General features: G+C 37.9%; 3 protein-coding genes across 5 annotated transcripts; 1 reads left to right on the top strand and 2 right to left on the bottom strand.

The window, feature by feature from the left end:
- The first annotated feature begins 3,816 nt into the window (after positions 1 to 3,816).
- LOC122090093 lies at positions 3,817 to 4,652 on the top strand. Its single transcript, XM_042659931.1, has 2 exons — positions 3,817 to 4,135; positions 4,244 to 4,652. Exons 1-2 carry the CDS (start codon positions 4,026 to 4,028, stop codon positions 4,452 to 4,454), a joined length of 321 nt encoding a protein of 106 aa, XP_042515865.1. The 5' UTR covers positions 3,817 to 4,025; the 3' UTR covers positions 4,455 to 4,652.
- A 4,716-nt stretch (positions 4,653 to 9,368) lies between these two features.
- LOC122089707 lies at positions 9,369 to 9,914 on the bottom strand (the record flags this gene model as incomplete). The annotated part of the gene is made up of 1 exon (XM_042659406.1): positions 9,369 to 9,914. A coding segment is annotated over one exon (546 nt), but the record flags the coding sequence as incomplete, so codon positions are not given.
- Positions 9,915 to 11,244: 1,330 nt separating this feature from the next.
- On the bottom strand, positions 11,245 to 17,216 carry LOC122088366 (beta-amylase 1, chloroplastic-like). 3 transcript variants are annotated; one of them, XR_006143054.1, is made up of 6 exons: positions 16,595 to 17,216; positions 16,321 to 16,531; positions 16,117 to 16,227; positions 15,299 to 16,025; positions 12,514 to 12,651; positions 11,245 to 11,649 (listed from the first exon to the last, which is right to left on the bottom strand). XR_006143054.1 is itself a non-coding variant. In XM_042657611.1 (5 exons), exons 1-4 carry the CDS (start codon positions 16,978 to 16,980, stop codon positions 15,306 to 15,308), a joined length of 1,428 nt encoding a protein of 475 aa, XP_042513545.1. In that variant the 5' UTR covers positions 16,981 to 17,216; the 3' UTR covers positions 11,245 to 11,649; positions 15,299 to 15,305. The 3 variants fall into 3 exon arrangements, 2 of the variants coding, with proteins under 2 accessions (XP_042513545.1, XP_042513546.1); XM_042657611.1 differs by lacking the exon at positions 12,514 to 12,651; XM_042657612.1 differs by lacking the exons at positions 11,245 to 11,649; positions 12,514 to 12,651 and having other exon boundaries at positions 15,110 to 16,025.
- Between the last annotated feature and the right edge of the window lie 920 nt (positions 17,217 to 18,136).

Genomic DNA, 18,136 nt, shown 5'->3' with positions numbered 1-18,136 from the left:
AAAAAAAAAAAAAAAAAAAAAGGAAAAAGAATGTGATCCTGGTCTTATTGATTGTAACTGTTTCACTGACGGATGCTAGTTGCTGAAGCATAAGTCTGGATTCAGCGGAGAACTTGCAATACATGCAACAAAGCAACTTAGTTGCTGAAGCATAAGTCTGGATTCGGCACAGAACTTGCAATATATGCAACAAAACAACTTAGTTGCTGAAGCATAAGTCTGGATTAGGCACGGAACTTGCAATATATGCAACAAAACGATGTTGTATTAGTTGATCTTGCAACTTCCAGTGTATTATGTGGTCTTCTTCAGCAATATGTTCTAAACCTATTTATGGTTCAATTCTTTTGGTTTGGTGGCATCAATTTTCTCCTTCTGTCCACCTTCAAAGTTTTGGTAAGCACCCCACCACATGAATCGTCAACCCATTTGCACTTTATTTTGAATATTTCTAATCTATAACCTAATCCATTATGTGAAGATCTACAACTAGCTAAATGATTGCATTTTTAATCAGTCTTGTAAAGTATAGTCAGCTACCCTTAATGTGTGGATGTTTCAGTGATCACCTTGTCAAGTTGTCAACATGCTATGTGCTTCACAAGAAGTGGATTCACACCCACCATCGAACAGGTTCCTTAAAAACTTGACTGAGCTAGAAATCAGGAAGATTAGTTTATTAACCATCTGATTTGTCAGTCATCTTTTTCAGTTGTTACTAAACCTCTTGCTCTAAAAGTAAATGTATGGCATCACATGATTAGGTTCGCGGGTTTTAATTATTCAATTGTCAATCTTGATTTTGATGTGCCGAAAAAGGTGGCAAAAAATGAAGATATTTCCTCTTTCTAGTTTTTTCTGTGATGTATACATAATGTGTGATGAAGAATGCATGGACACCTCCGAAAGGGAAATGTCTGATATTTCAATTCTTATATATGAATTTTGATCTACTCCATAGACTTCACAATCTCTTTGCCCTTAGTTTCAGGTCATTTTTTTCAACTGGCAAATCATTTGAATTAGTAGTAGTCATGTGACATAATAAATACATGCAGAAACAGCTATTGATATGGACATTGGTAGACAATGGGGAGGTTCTTAGTCATTGTTTTAATTTTATGGAAGTTCAAGTCTTGTTTTGTCGTATCTATTCTCTTATTTTTGATACTTTTAACACAAATCAACATATTTTGTTTTTTTGTTTTTTTTTTTTTTGGTTATTTACATCCTATAAAACAACCCAAGTGGACTTTACTCACACACACTAGGGGAGGGTGGGGATGATTAGTCAATTCTTATCGACTTTGATATTGGATTAATTTTGTGAAATAGTCAACAAATAGACTTTTGATCTAGAAATTGAAATTGTACTCTTTTTTTTTTTTGGTAATGATTGAAATTGTACTCTTAAAAGAGTGGTGATGGTAGTGGTGACAGGTGTAATAGAATGGTGGTGGCAGTAGTGGTGAAATTTAGTGATTTTGCTTTCATTTCTGTTTAATTATGTCAAATGACATATTTACCCCTGTTATTAATCAGTAATTTTATTTCACTAATATTTCATTATATTTCAGATGAAGTTGATTTCAATTTCTCATAAATAAGGTGAAAAAATCATTTCAAATAATCAAACATCATAATTTTAATTTATAATCTTATAAAATTAGAATAGATATCATACCAAAACAGCCCTTTAGGTCACTAAAAAGGACATTAAACCGATCTTTCTACATCACTTAATTAATACCCCTCTTGTTTGCTTGCTTATATGATCATGCCGTGGGGTAAACAGTTGCCTTCGTCGGTGGGACATCCAAGAGACACCCATCATCATCTCCTGTGACCTTCTGAGCATCGTCCAACCGACCTTTGCACCTGCCCAGCTTGACCATCCACCATCCTTTTGCTTCTATGGCTCTGCTCTCTGCTGCTCTTGAAGGTCATCTAGATTGTTTCTCCCTTCATTTTTCAAGCGAGTCTTCATAGGGCAATTGTCACTGTTTATGAACCCAAACATGGGTGATCTATGCATGACCAGGATGATATTCTTACCCTTACTATTATATAACGAAGGATTGGTGGTTACCTTCTCAACCACAAACATCCTTTTGCCAACTTCCTAATGATTTTAATAAAACTTCTTGTGTTCCCCACGCTGCTGGTGTAAGAAGAATTTCTTATGCCACACCAAAATGGTTTAGGGAAAGGAGAAAAAATAAATAAACAAAGCCATGTGAGAGGATGTATGTTAAGCGGTAGCATGGTAATTTTATTTTATTTTATGTATTTTTTTAATTTTAGAATATGAAATATGCAACAACGGATGATTGAGAATATATACAGATTTGTAGGGAGTCTTGAAACAGGTGGAGCTACCGTTGGAACTTAGACAAGAAGTATAGAAGGATGACAGAGATTGTAAAGTGTCTTCGTTTCAGATTTGATGAGTGACAGTGATCTCTCAGAGAGGATTAAGGTGGTAAGAGAGTTGGAGCCATGTCACATGGTGCAATAGAGGTTAACTGTACAAGACTCGGGTGAGGGTATGGTCATGTCGGTTTGGGTATGACGAACAGGCAAGGACATTTTGGGGGTGGTTGTGAGTCCTACCAATCGGGTATGGAGAAAAGGCAGAGACGATTACAAAGTTTGGAAAATCAACAACACCACTAATCTTCTTCAGGGTAGCTTACATGTCAGATCGTAATTATGTGGGAATTAGATGGAGATTATTGGGATTGGGTGTCTTGTGTTTTGTAGGCCACATAATTATATATATTTGTGATTGAGTTGGTTTTGGATCAGTTACATGTATTGTGTACTATGATAACATTGTAATAATGTAAGGATTAAGATTTTGGGGTTTTGTATATATTGTTAATGTGTGAAAAACCCTAGAAAAAAGCAACGGGAGATCACATTCATGGGATGAAAAATATGTAAAGAATTTTTTGGTTCTCCAAGATGGTTACCAAAATTCATGTTAAGCACTTAAGCCACGTTAAATTCTTCATAATGTATGTAATTGTTTGCGTGGTGTCTTCCCTCTTACATGACCAAAAATGAGGTGAACCAGCTAACTCAATTGGACGGAATAGCTTTTGTGGGTTGTCAGGTTTCGATATTTCTGGTTCAGAACAATGCCATATCAGATTTCTACAAGCGTGTGGTTCAGATCCATCCGTGCAGTGGGCCCATGACACCAATGTAGCGTGTAGCATTCTCCTTTGGGTTAGGGAAAGTCCAAGGCTTTCAGGTTAGCCGGTGGGACGATCAGTCGGATACTCGGATCCATCCGTGGGACCCTTTTCCAGACAAAACTGAACCATCCGATTTAAGATCGTGTGTATTATGTCCAATCCTCATATAATCTCACGCCACGTGTCCCCACGTGTTACGTGTGGTTAATTTTCAGCTTTTTAACTATCTCTATATATATATATCCAAAATGTATCAGTCAAACGGTCAAAATAACTGCCCACTGATCCACCGACAAGTGTTCTCTGTCAGTGTAGATGATTCTGGATTCTGGATTCTGGTCAACCCGTTTGACCAGATGGAATGCGACACACGTCACAGACACACTTCCCCAAAAAAGGTCACCACTCGGTTTCTCCGCGCAAAAGAAAAAAAATTACTCGTGGCAAAATCTCATCCACTCATTATTCCCCTATCAGTAAATCCATTAGATCAGAATCTATTTCTCATCTACGTCCAGGATCTCTGTGGTATCTGCAGCATTGAAAGCTAACCCTATATGGCATCATTTGATTTGATTCTTATTATGGTCCTCTTCTCACGTCCGGACCTCTATGGTGTTCTTATTCTACAAGGATTCCTTCTTTCCTTTTTTTTTTTTTTTTTTTGGGTGAGAAAGATTCCTTCTTTCCCACACTATATATCCCAAAAGCCAATAAAATAAAAAAAAGAGAAACTCACACAAACCCATCAATTCCCCACCCCGCCCTCACTCTCTGTGTTCTTATCTCCTTCTTCTTCTTCTTCTACTTACTCCTTCTTTCATGGACATGGATTCCAAGCCCAGCTCAGCAAATAATAATCTCAGTATAACAGTAGAGAGAAATCCATCTGAATCACGCTTATCTGAACTGGGTATCAAGTCATGGCCTAAGTAAGTTCTCTTGTTGTTCTTCTTCTTCTTCTGTTCGTCAACTTCAAAATCTTCATTTTTGAGTAGTTCTCTCATATGTTGTTCTTGGTTCTTGTTTATGAAAAAAAGATGGGGTTGTCCACCAGGAAAATTCCCTCTGAAATTTGATGCAGAAGAGACTTGTTACTTACTGAGAGGGAAAGTGAGAGCTTACACAAAAGGGTCGCCGGAGTTTGTAGAGTTTGGTGCCGGAGATCTTGTAACTATCCCAAAGGGTCTCAGTTGCACTTGGGATGTAATGGTTGCTGTTGATAAGCACTACAAATTTGATTCTTCTTAGCAATAGTTTTTTTTATATTCTTATCAATTCAATCTTCTTTACTACTTCTTTGAGTTCTGATTCCTGTTTCTTTTAGTTTATTTATTTGTAATTTTTAGTATGTTAATATTCTTGGCCTTTTTTTTAGTGATGTTTATTGTAGTCAAAGTAAGGAAATATCAATGAGTTAATGCATGTCTCATTCAAAGATTTTTTCTTTGACTGGTCCTTTTTTATGTGTCTGTTTGACTGGTCAATTCAGATATTTCTTTTTTTAGTGAAGGAAGTGAAAAGGCTTTCCCTTTTGTGAGTTGTAAAACCATAGGGAAATGAGTTTTTAATTTTGCATCAATATTAATGTAGACCCAAGTCAATCTTTGTCTCTATTAATTTATCTCTTTCTTGCTCACCTTTTTAGGGTTTCATCCAACAGTGATGGTTAATCAGTATGGACCATTGAGATTAAAATGGATGGTCTTGATTGATTGATGTTGTCTATCAAATTTGTTGCATCAGAAGAATATACCATGCAAAGTTGTTCCATTGCGACCTAATGGCCGTGGATTTGAGTTGAAAAACTCTCGACAAAGTAAGTCGAAAGTTGCATAGATTATGATCCTCTTTAGACCCGTGGTGATAGGAGCCTTGTGCATTGCGTATACTTTTTTTTTTTTGAAGGAATATATTATACCATGCCCAAAGAAATAGTTAGGCTGCTAGGGTTTCTACTTCTGTTAAAACAAAGAAGGCTTAGGGTTGTGATAGCTGTCTTTGTCCGGGTGATATGATTTGGGGACCTGATGACCTCTTCCATGTGTTTGCTTTGTTTGGATTTCTTTGGCGCTGAGCATTAGGTTACCACATCCAGAATAATTTCTTTGTTTGGCGTATTGCCAAATGTTTTTAGCTTATGGGTGGTGACATTGTGCTTATCTTGTCAATTGAAAGACCTTTTTTTTTTTTCTTTTTTTTTTTTTTATGTGAACTTGGAAAGCTCATGATTCAATTACATGAACTTAAAATCTATACACTTTTTTATGCGAGTTTGGTTGTAAAGAAACCATGAAAAAAAATCATAAAATTAACCCTAAAATCATAATGTATATAACAATGTTGTAATTCAACTCAAAACCCAACCAAGTCTATTCTAAATAAAGCAAACTAATGTTCAAGATTAGGACAGGCATTATGAAAGAACTAACAAGATTTTGGTAATGCAACAATGGAAAATAAGACATTGTACCAATGACATAAATGGCTTAAAATTTATATTCAAAGTGAAATATATAGCTAAACTTTAAACTTGACATACAAGAAAAGAATTCAATTGGTGAATCAACTTTGTGGTCAGCAGAACAGGATCAAAGTGTAATGAGTAATTCCTTTACTTTCTTGTAAGCCCATTTGGAAGGCCAAATTCATAACTCATCTCCATTTAGTGTGATATTATTGCCATTTCAAAGCTTACTGAGTTACCATTTGAAAGAGACTAAGAGTAAGTTCCTATGGTTTAAAATTATATTTGGAAGCTATGACCAACTTTCTAATAGCGTGTGAATCTGTGACAAATTTCTAAGAGAGTCTAAATTACTAGATTTTTATGACTAATAAGTGAATATCCATTAGCAAACTTCACATCTTCTGTGAAGCACCCTTCACGCTTGTCTAGTGATTTTGGTTTGCAGACTGTGTGTGTGTGAGAGAGAGAGAGAGAGAGAGTTCAAAATGAGGGGTGAAGCTTACCAAAGGCTGAATGGGTCTTGCTTGTCAGCCAGTGTGCAGACATTCACTAGGTAGGAATGGCTGTCATGATAGAATGAATAAGGGTGGCTCTACCAACTACCAAAAGAAGGCTTGATTTCCAGGAGTTCAATCTATTCTTAACTCTATTAAGGAGATGCCCAATTTTATTTTATTTTTTCTTCTCAGTACCTATTAAAAGTTGAAAAACCTAGATATTTGGCTGAATGTTTCATTTCACTAAAACCTAGAATTAATGGACAGAATATTGCTCTTAACATCAGAATTTGTGTTCCCGTTAAATAGCATTTCAGATTTATTTTATTTTATTTTATTTTATTGAGATTGATATTCGAGGCCGTCAAACCATTTCAGTACCAAATTATAGGAGTTTTTGCAACATGGGTGTTGGCCTTTGGAAATAAGAAAATATCAACAAGAAGAAGCAGATGGCCAGCAAGTTGTTCACAAAAAAAAAAAAAAAAAAAAAAAGGAAGTACAAGGTGACCTTCCACTTACTTGAGATGAAGAAGAGACTCTCCATTCTAGACTGTTAATAGAGAGTTGTGTTGGATCAGCAAATTCACAAATGTAAATAGTAGATCCTTATCCATTGCCAAGAAACATCATCAACTAAAGTAATTTGAGAATCGCCCTTGCAAGATTTGGGATCTGGATGGAATTTTAATTTTTTATTTGTAATTTGGTTGCTCTAAAATTCAATTCTTAGAAAGTGATCTCGAGGACAATTCCAAATTTAAGAGGAATGAATTATTACATGCATGCATGGTAGAGATCCTATCGGTAGTTATCCGCTTATTTTAGGTACAGTATGGGAAGTTATCCAATATGGGTTTATTTATTAGAAGTTATTTTAATAGATTTGTACTCTTTAAATGGTTTCTTATTATGAAAATGAGATAGTCTTGAAATCCAAAAACTATTTAAAAAAAAAATGAAGTAGGTTTACTCACCCATGTCAGACGTCAAGCTTCGTTGTAAAGCCAATCCACCCTAATTTTTTCTCTTATTTCTTCTTTCTCCATCTTAATTAGAAACCACTAACCCCCATTCACACCTAAGGGGAGCTGCCTTTGGCAGGTCACACAAGCATTTGGAAGGATCGTACTGAAGCAGTAGAGCTTATGCAGGAGTGAGAGCCGCCTAGCTAGCTCCCCAAGCCGCCCAAGAGTGTCCAAGAGCTGGTTTGTACAAAAAAATTGCCATCCCCTCCCCCCCCCCAGGCCAACCAAATGTGGGTTGGTTGGGGTTTGACTGAAAAACCTTGAAAAATAATTTAAAGTTTTATATATTTTAATTCGGAGGTTGAAAAATTATGAATTCGGTGTTAATGGGGTGAAAATGATGAAAATATCCCTATGACTAAAACAAAGCCTAAAAATCATGAAATAAATGCAAAAAATTAGGAAAACAGAAGAAGGCAAAACCATGCAATAAAAAAAAAAAAAAAGACTATCCTATGATAGAAAAATCTACATGTAATAATATGCTTAAACCATGAAAATGTTGAGGTAAGAAAAATCATTGCAAATGAAGTGAGAAGATCTCCATAATATAAAGATTACACCATAAACCAAACTAAAGTACAAACAAAATACAACATCAAAACCAGAATTGGAACCACAACGGTGTATGCCACCATTACCTAAGCAGGTAATAGTTTTTTTTTTTTTTTTTGCTAACAATGGTAACTTGAATGAAAATAGTGACAAGCACTAAAGACCCCTTGTGAGTGATCCCACGGAGATAAGAGGATTCGAACTCAGAATCATATATGTTTCTTGAGGCAAAGGTTCCTTACTAACTCAGCCATCCCCTTGGGATTTTAGAAAAGTAATAGTTACATACACCTCTTCTTATGTAAAATGGGAGTAAAATACAATGCTAAATAAGATAAAATAAAAATAAAAAATAAAAAATTATACCCACTAAGATCATTCTCTTTGGGCGTCAACCAGTCTATAATCAAAGTGAAATTTTACCGCAAAAGGCTTTGGTCTGTTTGGTTCCACAGGCCTAGGACAAATTCATTAAAACTTAAAAATTTCATAATTTTGGCTCAAAAATCTAAATTTGATGATTCAAAAGGATTTTAATGCATTTTTTAAAATACTTTATAATTTTTTTGGGGTAGAGAAATACTTTACAATTGGATGGTATGGAAAAATAAAAGATTCTTTTAACCGATTGGATTTAACCCGTGTAAAATTTTAATAAGGATCCTCAATTTATTTAAAATTATGCTATCGGTCATCTCAAAAGTACGGAAAATGTCCCCATGAAGCCGGAGTACAGAATTCATCCCATACTAATGAGCCATGGAGCCCATATTTATACTCTCTCACATAATTTGGGCCCCTATTGGATGAACCCATCTTCAATCCTCTCATTGGTGGGGTTTCCCACTGTGGCACCATGGAAAATCTCTACTTTAAAATATATAAAAATAGAGGGAGAGTTTTCTTTTCAGTGCAGCTCCTGCACCAGTGTGAGGTGGGGCCAATGAGAGTGTTGGAAGAATCAACATGGGCAGGATTTTTTCTTTTTCTTAGGAGGCAGCCAATCATGTTGCAGAATCATTTTGTAGGCCTGTGTCTGGGCGCATAAACCATGCTCCAAGACAGTCTTTTTTCCCATAAAAATTTTAACACTATGATTTGTGAGTTGATCCTAACTTATCTAGGTGACACATCATCATCATCATCATCATCATCATCATATCCCTTGAACTTTGGTCCTTATTCAATGCCACCCCTTGGACTTTTCGAAACACCAAAGACACCCCTGAAAATTCAAAGAATTTCAAATTAGTCCCTGCCGTTAGCCGACCGTGTTAAGTGATAGAACCTCTGTTAGTTTTTTTTATAAAATGCCCAAAACACCCCTAGCTATTTTGAGAGGATAATATTACCCTCCCTTTCCCTTCTTCTAAACCCACATGGTTCTCCTGCCTCCGAGGAAGGTTCGCGGCTACCCATTCCCTCCGACGAAGGTTAATCTTCACTTCTCAAAACTCAATTGGAACAAAAATGAAAAAAATTTAGAACTCTAGAATCCAAAGGCAACGTAAGAGGTAGCAGCCATGAATGATGAATTGATTAATGACTCTCCTTCTTAACCCTAAAGCTCAAGAAAACATTAAACAGAAACGGACAAAAACCAATAATGGCGTTTTTACTTGTTCTTCTTTTTGCAGAGAACCACCTCTGTGCCGAGACCGAATCCGTCAACAAAACAGACATGAATGAGCTCTAACTCAAACAACTGCACCAAAGGCTCCACACAATATAGGTCGTTGGCCGAGTAGTTTATTAGACCTTCTGGTAAAGCCATGTGCAAAACGCAAATACCTCCGGGCTTCAATGTCCATTTGATTTCCCCAACGAACTTGGACGGGTAGACTACGTGGTCAAACACGTTCGAGAAATCAAAATCGAAGCTTTTGTTGCCAAATGGTTGGTTGTGGAAATCACCAGTCACCGCCAACGGAGGATACATGACCAGATCCATCCCAATTGAGTCCGATACACCGATTCTTTGCAGCACGGCCACCTCTTGCCTGACTCGAGCTCCGATACAGAGCGCCTTGGAATCGTCGGACAAAAGGTTTTTCTGCTTGACGTCAGTGAAAAACCTTGCGAATGCTTGTATCTTGTGCTCCCAGTCTCTGGTTGTCCACACCTGCCGTAGCTTTGGATTTAGGGTTTTGCCAAGATGTTGTATGACATGTCATAGGAGTTGAAGCTCGACCGGACTCGCAGCCCACTGTTAGGACGGGATGATGATGATGGTCGTTTAATCGGAGGCACGATAGTGGTATTCCGATGGGTACCCTCGAACCTTCACCGGAGGGGAGGGGTGCCCATGAACCTACGCCGGAGGTGGGAGAACCGTGTGAGTTTAGAAGAAAAAGGGAAATGGAGGGTAATATTGTCCTCTTACAATAGCCTGGGGTGTTTTGAGCATTTTGTAAAAAAACTAACGGAGATTCTATCACTGAACACGGTCGACTAACGATAGGGACTTATTTGAAATTGTTTGAATTTTCAGGGGGTATCTTTGATATTTCGAAAAGTCCAGAGGATGGCATTAAATAAGGACCAAAGTTCAAGGGGTGACAATGCAATTTTCTCATATATATATATATATATATATATTTGCTACTCTATCCTACTGCTTATCAATGGCCATCTACTCCTATACTCACACACCTACACACTTTGCATACGACAAGGTTCGATCCCACAACTTTCTCTTCTAAGCACCAACTCTTCAAGCCAAAGCTGTCACCTCTAGACTAAACTAGTGTTATTTACGCATCATATATCTTCTCTGTTCCATTTGGATTGTGAATTAATGTGTAGCCAATGAAAAAGCTAGCCAAGACTTCAAACTTGTTTTTTTATGGTTAGAAATAACATATGCCGACGGTGTCATAACCAATCATGATAGACCGTAAGGCACAAACGTCACTCCTTCAATTTTTGTTTTTTTAGGGCACTTGAGTAAATTTCATTCCTTTATTTATTTTCTTCTTTTGGTAAAATTTTATTCCTTGAATTGGATGAATGCTACTATTCAATTAACAAAAATAAAACGATTGGCATTTCTTAATCCCTAACCTACAAATTATTTACTTTGCAATTATTCCCAAACCAAATTTATCTACATGCCTAAAACAAATTCCATGTTCATATGCAAATCATGATAGAGTATACCTAGTTTTGAAGATTTTCTTGATCACATCTTAATTGTATTGAAATTAGGGCTCCAACAGGCCCTGGTTGGGCCGGGTATTTTAAGACCCCAATCCAATCATAAATCCTTATAGCTTAACCCAGGCCTGCCTTGACCAAGCTAAAATTCTCAACCAAGGCACAACCCTACCAGGCTCAGCCTAACCTGGCCCCATCCTAATTGACCCTAACCATGTTTTACCATTCAGGGCCGGGTTGACTAACCCTGATTGTGTAAACATTGAAAGGCTTTAGAGTACTAAGATTTCAAATAAAGATCGTTTTGTCTTAGCATTATTTACTAACATCAACAATAAAGGAAAATTAATTATTGGCTGGTTAAGAACGCCAACACTAAGCTCATGGCCTTGGAGTTCAGTCCCCTTATTTTTTTTAATGTCTATAAATCATAAACACTAGAGGGAAAGAGGGGGGGGGATGCATGTGACAGGAGTCGATCCTTAGACCTTCCCCACTCCTGGCGCCTGCTCTCCAAGTAGAGGCTGCAACCAGGCTTCAACTCCAAAAGCATCAACAAAGGGAAAATCTTAATGTAGCAGTCAACATAGATAATTTCCAACAATGTAAAACCAATAATATGCCTACAAGAAGAAGCAGGACTATTAGAACTGAGTTCAATCCTTTTGCCATTGCATCCTTCATTGCATCTCCCTCTTCATTCATTAGCCACAGATACAATATTTCTCATCAACTGGTCCCTGGAAAATTGGAAATATCGGGTCAACGATCCAACCAAAAAGCGCACAAACAATTAAACATTACCCTTGGGATATGTCCTTAACAGACTAAAATGGTTAGGGCATTAATCTAATTAACTAAAACCTTATATGATTAATTTAAAAATTAACAAAGAAGAACTTAATCAGATGACTTTAATTAGTATCTATTAAAGTTGATTGGTTTGGTCAAAATAGCCTCTGCAGTTTCATTTTGATAACATGCTTGTTATATGTGCGGTCAGAAATTGTAAAATCCTGGGTAAACCCCTTTCTCAAGGTACAATCACAAAAGAGGAAGGAATATATATAATGTCTATTGGACTTCCCTGATTATACTACAATCACCAGCAAAAACAGGAACCTCTTTTCCTTTTCCTTTGGATGCTGCCAGACCCACTCAAACTGCAATTTCAGGAGAGAAGTACTTAAGTATTATCAAATAGAGAAGCTGAGCTCTTCCAAATTACAACAGAGGCCTATGATGGGTGGCTTGACGAAATGTAACCTCCATTGTCTATATCCCTTACCACATACAACCAAAACCCCGGCTGAAACATTACATTTCTTATCAGAATTATCCAAGCAGGAACTAAAACACGGCCAACTAGCAAAGTATAAGTCCATCCACCAGAAGGTTAGGACTGAACAATTCTAATCAATAAAATGGCACACATCTATTCAGTACATGATAATGAAAATAGACGAAACTCTTCCGATTGAAAACAATAAGGTAACATTTTCCTCATAGGCATGGCAATTAGGAAAGCTTTAGAGTCACATCAAACAAATTTAAACAGAAGAAACTCCATCATAGAAGACATATTTCAGGTTTAGGATAAATACCTGGAGTGCAGAAACGGTAATTGGGAAACTATATATGCATAATACCATGTCCCAAGGGCGTTTTCTCTTTGTCCTCCAACCACACTTGTTATTTCACCATTATGCTGCCTAGTCCGACAACGAGGGTTGACTGTAAACCTATAATTGTGGAAGCAATTATGTCTTATTAGTTCAGTGATTGCACAATTGTATCATAACACTCATAGTTTTTAAGGCGCTGGTAAGACGACACCTTAGTAACGCCTTGGCGCTGATGCGGTCTAGAGATGGTAAGGCGGTGCTCCGCCTTATGTGAAGTGGCACCTTTTGGGGGTTTTTTTTTTTTAACATATTTTAAAATTACTTGATGAAGATTCCAAATATATATTTTTTATTGATAGGTGTATGGTTTTGTTAACACTTGAGATGTATGGGATCAGCTTTACTCCACCCAAAATAACCAAACAAACAAAATAAAAACACGATTCACAAACAGGGTTTGGATTTTGTCAAGGGTTTTAAGAAAGGGCTTTGAGAAGGAATCAAGGACAAGGAAGAACCATTGATCCAGGCGACCATTTTGCTTCGGCAACGGTGAGCTTCATTCTTCTTTGACAGGAGTAGAAATATAGTGGATGACCTTAGGGCTTAGGCACTCATTTTGGCATCATAGAGGTAAGTATAATAAATACTTATATTTTTTGTCTTCTTTTCTTTATATTTATAATTTTGCTTCATAATTATGTATTTATATTATATGTTGATATGATTGATGATTGATGATTGATGATTGAATATTGAATATTGATGATTGATGATTGATGATTGATGATTGATGATTGAATATTGAATATTGATGATTGATGATTGATGATTGATGAAGATGAACTTAGTTTATTCACTTTATTGATTTGTTTTCTTGATGAATATCTTACATTGGTATGAATATGAACCTTTAATATTTATTTAACATCTGAATAATAGGATTCAACTAGGATTTGAGCCAAATAGATTGGTTTTATAAAAAAATTACACATGAACGCTTTAGTCGATAAGGCGACGCTTTATGCCCGCCTTATCGCTAAGGCGCTCCGAAAGACCCTCAAACGCCTCCGTCGCCTTACCGCCTTAAAAACTATGATAACACTTCAATTTTTAATTTGGAAAGATATCTACAGCCTCACACTCACTGAATGTTCTCAATGGTGGTAACAAACATCAAACAGAGGGTAGAGTAACTAAACGGCAAAGACATACTATGGTCCCCAGGAATTAGATCTTGATCTAGGGCTTCTGTAAACAATTTCAGGAATGGTGATTATTGGGTTTAGACATTAAAATTTGAGGGCTTCATCAAAAGAAACTTTTTTTGAGCTTTTGAGCAGTTGATAACTTAAAGTAGGCAGTAATTAAAGAAAATTCTGAACCCTCAACAGTTGAGGTCGACAGGAAAATTGGGTTGCATAATTCAAAATCAAAGAATACCAAATGATAAAAAAGAGCAACCTAGTGTACAAAGTTCCCACCACTGCGGGGTCTGGTAAGGGCAAATGTACGCAGCCTTACCCCCTGCTTCGCAGAAGAGGCTTGTTTCCAAGTTTTGAACATGTGACCAACATGCTGCAATAGTGCAACTTAACCGTTGCACCACAGACATGCCCACTCAAAAGATTTCTGAGTGATCAAATGTCAAATTAACTATCGTGGGGTTCAAGTTAAGCAAAGACACCATCAAAAAGGAAGAGAGCGGAAAAGAAAATAGTTGTGTCTGGAGTGAAAAAGAAGAGACAGAAGAGTGTGAGAGATAAAAGAAGATAGAGGGTATGAACACAATGTTAGTCTGGTCTTCGTATCTGGGGCTCAAGGAGCAGAGAAGGTAACAAAGATGTTAAGTTCCTTTATTAGTTCCTTTACCTATATAGGTTCCGCGATACATGTTATTGTCTTTTTTCTTCTTATATTAAATAAAATATGAACATGGTTCTTGACAGTAGAAGTTCTCTAGAATTCTCTAATTGGACAAAGGAAATAGAAGCCTATTGAAAGTCTGTCACATTTTCTCTAGGATGGAGATACTGGATATACATCATTATTTCTGTTGCACTCCAACTTGCCAGTGTTGATTTAACACTGTAACGATCTCTGTTTAGGCTTAGATTTTCTGGACATGTTTTCTACTTCCCTTCATGTTGTTGCCCTTCCCTTAATTGACAGATTGTACTGTAGTATAGGCACTGCTAGAACATAACTGTGATAATCTGATATCCATTCTCCCCCAACAACCCCCCCCCCAACCAAAAGGGGAAAAAAAAAAGCCTTCTACTAAACAAAAATGATTCCCAATTCCTCTCTTCAAATATTCTTTCACTTACCTTTCTACTATGTATGGTGTTAAGTCTTTTTGCTTCCAGCTATCATTGTCTTTTGCTAGTTATTGCTAAAATGGTTTCATCCATGAAGCCTTGTTCCATTATTGTTGCATTGTCATTGCAGCCACAATGTTCATTCCCTCCTCCAAATCTGAATATGCTTTTTCTTTCTATGTTTGATATTAATACTCTTTGTCATATAGCCTTTTCTACTACATATATGTTGTGGAATCCAACAACACACTTAATAAAGAAAAAAATAATTGGGTGAGCTTCTTGATTTTATTTTCCATTCCTCTTGGCAAATAAATCAAACACTTAAGAGTCCTCATTGATTAGTCAATGCAAGAAAAAAAACCCTGTAGCCATAAATGGGAAGAGGCACACAGTTCTGTAAGAGAGAGACGACAATGACGATGAAGGTTTCACTTGCCTACCTGGCGTTCAGTCTTTCCTCATCTTCTTCACAAACCCAACAAACCTCCTCCAGTTATCCTCCTGAAACAGCTGCGGGTCCATTCTCAAATACGTGAAAGCACACATCTCTTGCTCCTCTCCCTTCCTGCCTCCATCATCACCATCAAGATTCAACGACGATGCGCGCAGTATCTGCTCATATGCATACTCATCATACCGCGGCAAGGCGTTCTCCCCTGCAAGAGGCACATTAGCCTCTCTAGTCGCCAAAGCCACTTGCCGAACAAGCTTCTCGGGCGCACACCGAGCGTCCTGGGGCTGCTCTTGATCGCGCATCTCGATGCAGGTGAAGTTGAAAATTGCGCCGTGGCGTGATAGCATTCGTGCGATGGGTATGTAGCCGTCTCTGTAGCGGGTGTTGTAGTACCCTGCGGTGAGCTCTGGTGGGTGGGCTCGGGTTCCGTAGTGCCAATGGATGCCTGCGATTTTTACAGAGATCTTGACGCCTGCATCATTGAAAATTGACTGGGCTGATGATAGTATCCGCTCTCCGTGGCTCAAAAGCATTTCAGAGTACCAAGAGAGGAAGAATTCGCCGTAAGAGCTGTTCCAACCTCCGCCTTCTCTGCTGAAAAACAGGGTGTCTTCAGGCCAATTGTTGTAGTCTCCTGCATCTGTAGGGCCTCCGTTCCCCCACTCTGGTTTCCCGGAAGCTTCAGCTGCAGCTTTCAAGCTACTGAGCATGTACTGCATATATACATTCATCAAACACCCAACAAGAAGAACTGAATTGGAAGCAAATCAAGGGAATTCCCAGAAGCATTAATCGAACGTAAACCTTGTCGTAGCATTGGAAAGCTCCAATTCCAGGGAATTTCCATGTCCCGTTAAGCTCTGGGTACGATGGATATCGGAGCTCCCCTGCTGGACCCATCCCAACTTGTATCTCCTGCAAGTGTTGGAAATATGATCTTCTCAATTTCAAGAAGAAATCACATACAAATTAGAAGACAAAATCTGAAAGAAAAGTCTCAACACTTACGACGATCGTGTTGCCTAGAAGGTGTTTGAAGTTATCCCTGAAAGAACGCATGAAATCGGAGTAGCACTGGACAGGCGTACGGCCCTTGAGAACAGGAAGGGCGTCGCAGCCGAGGGAGACGTACTCGTAGTTCCTTCTACCCACTTGATCTGTGTACGCCAGATCCTGATCTTTGTCCATCTCCTCCACCACCCACTTGGGTAACGGTATCCTGCAAAAAAAGAGTTAAGGGTTTCATCTAATCGTCTCTGTCAAGAAGAGCTAAGATACGCACGTGCAAGAGTCACCAACGTTGCCACCGCACTGGTGGAAGGACATGACGGCCTGGACCTTGAGGCCATGGTTCCTGGCCATCTCAAGCAACTCGGTGTAGCCACCCCAGTTGTAAGATCCAGGAGCATCTCTTTCCACCAAACCCCACCACACGTCCATCATCACCCCTTCCACCCGGGCTTTCTTTAGCTCCTGCATGTTCGCATTCATGGCCTCCCTCTTGTTCACACCGTTGTTCGCCGTGACACTATCTAACGGCATCATCACGTAAACTGGCACCCCCTTCCCCTTCAGCCCTTTCACCACCTGCGCAGCCCCACCTTCCATATACAACCGCACCTCCTCCTCCTCCTCATCTACCACCGCTGACTGCTCCGCCTCCGCCATGTCCACCACCGGTTAGATTACAGTGAGGCCTTGGTGAGATTTAAAGTGTTGACTTTATAGATTGGGCTTAATCTATCTGAGTTCGGATCCTTTCCTGCACCGCTAAATGGGCGACGGGTGGCAGTGGCACCACCAAAACTGATTAGCTTCACTTCCACTCTCGCAGTCTCTCCCACCCAGTCTTCCATTTTAAATCTAAATCGTCTCAATCTCCTCCTCATTGGCTTCCTCTTCTTATTTCATATCGAAGGGAATGGCGCCAGTAGGGTCAATGTCCATCAATTCTAATATGTGAATTTGAAATCAAAATCATTTATCAAAATCGAATCGAAATGTTTACATTGAAATTATATAACTATTTAGTAAATGATACAGGTATGGTTTCAAGTTTCAGGCCGATTAGTTAAATGAGTTGAAATCGAATCGAACCGTTTAACTCATGGTTTCAAATAGAATTAAAACCGTGAAAATTGAACCATTTAAACCGTCAAAACTGATCCGATTAACCAGTTTAAAGATTAAATAAGGTGATTATAAAATATCATTAGTATCTCTTTTTATTCAAAGATTGAGTGCTACAAGCCTGTAAGTAATTTTAGGGGTAATTTTCTCATTGTTTGGAATGCCGATTAAATTAATCTAACGCACAAAGTAGAATGTATACTAATAAAAGTGCAATTTTTGCTTATACCATAGCATATTATATTTTTCAATATTATAACACATTATTTTGAGGGGGGGAGAAGAAGAAAATTCCTGTTGTAAGCATTACTTACTGACTTGTTAGATGCGAAAAAAATTCCTGTTGTAAACATTATTTATTTATTTGTTAGATGCGCTTGAGACTATTTTTTATCAAAATATTTTCTTTTGCTTAGTTGTTTGATTGTTTTAACAAACACATAATGCTTTGCATTTCACATTCTCAAGATTGAATCGTTTATCACTAAAAGCAAATTTTAGTAAACATGCGAATAAACTAGCAAACTGATTGCTAACCGTTTAGAAACCGTATGGAATAAATCGAAGCTGAAACCGTTTAAAACCGTGAAACCAAAACCATTTAAAAACCGTGGAAATCGAAACCGTTTACTAAATGGTTACGGTTTCAGAAAGTGCAACCGTTTAGTAAATGGTGCGGTTATGGCTTCAACCA

The sequence above is a fragment of the Macadamia integrifolia genome, chromosome 9 (assembly GCF_013358625.1).
Source record: "Macadamia integrifolia cultivar HAES 741 chromosome 9, SCU_Mint_v3, whole genome shotgun sequence".
NCBI classification, from domain to species: Eukaryota; Viridiplantae; Streptophyta; class Magnoliopsida; order Proteales; family Proteaceae; genus Macadamia; species Macadamia integrifolia.
Note: the sequence above shows the minus strand (reverse complement) of the source record. Positions and strands in the feature narration are given on the sequence as shown.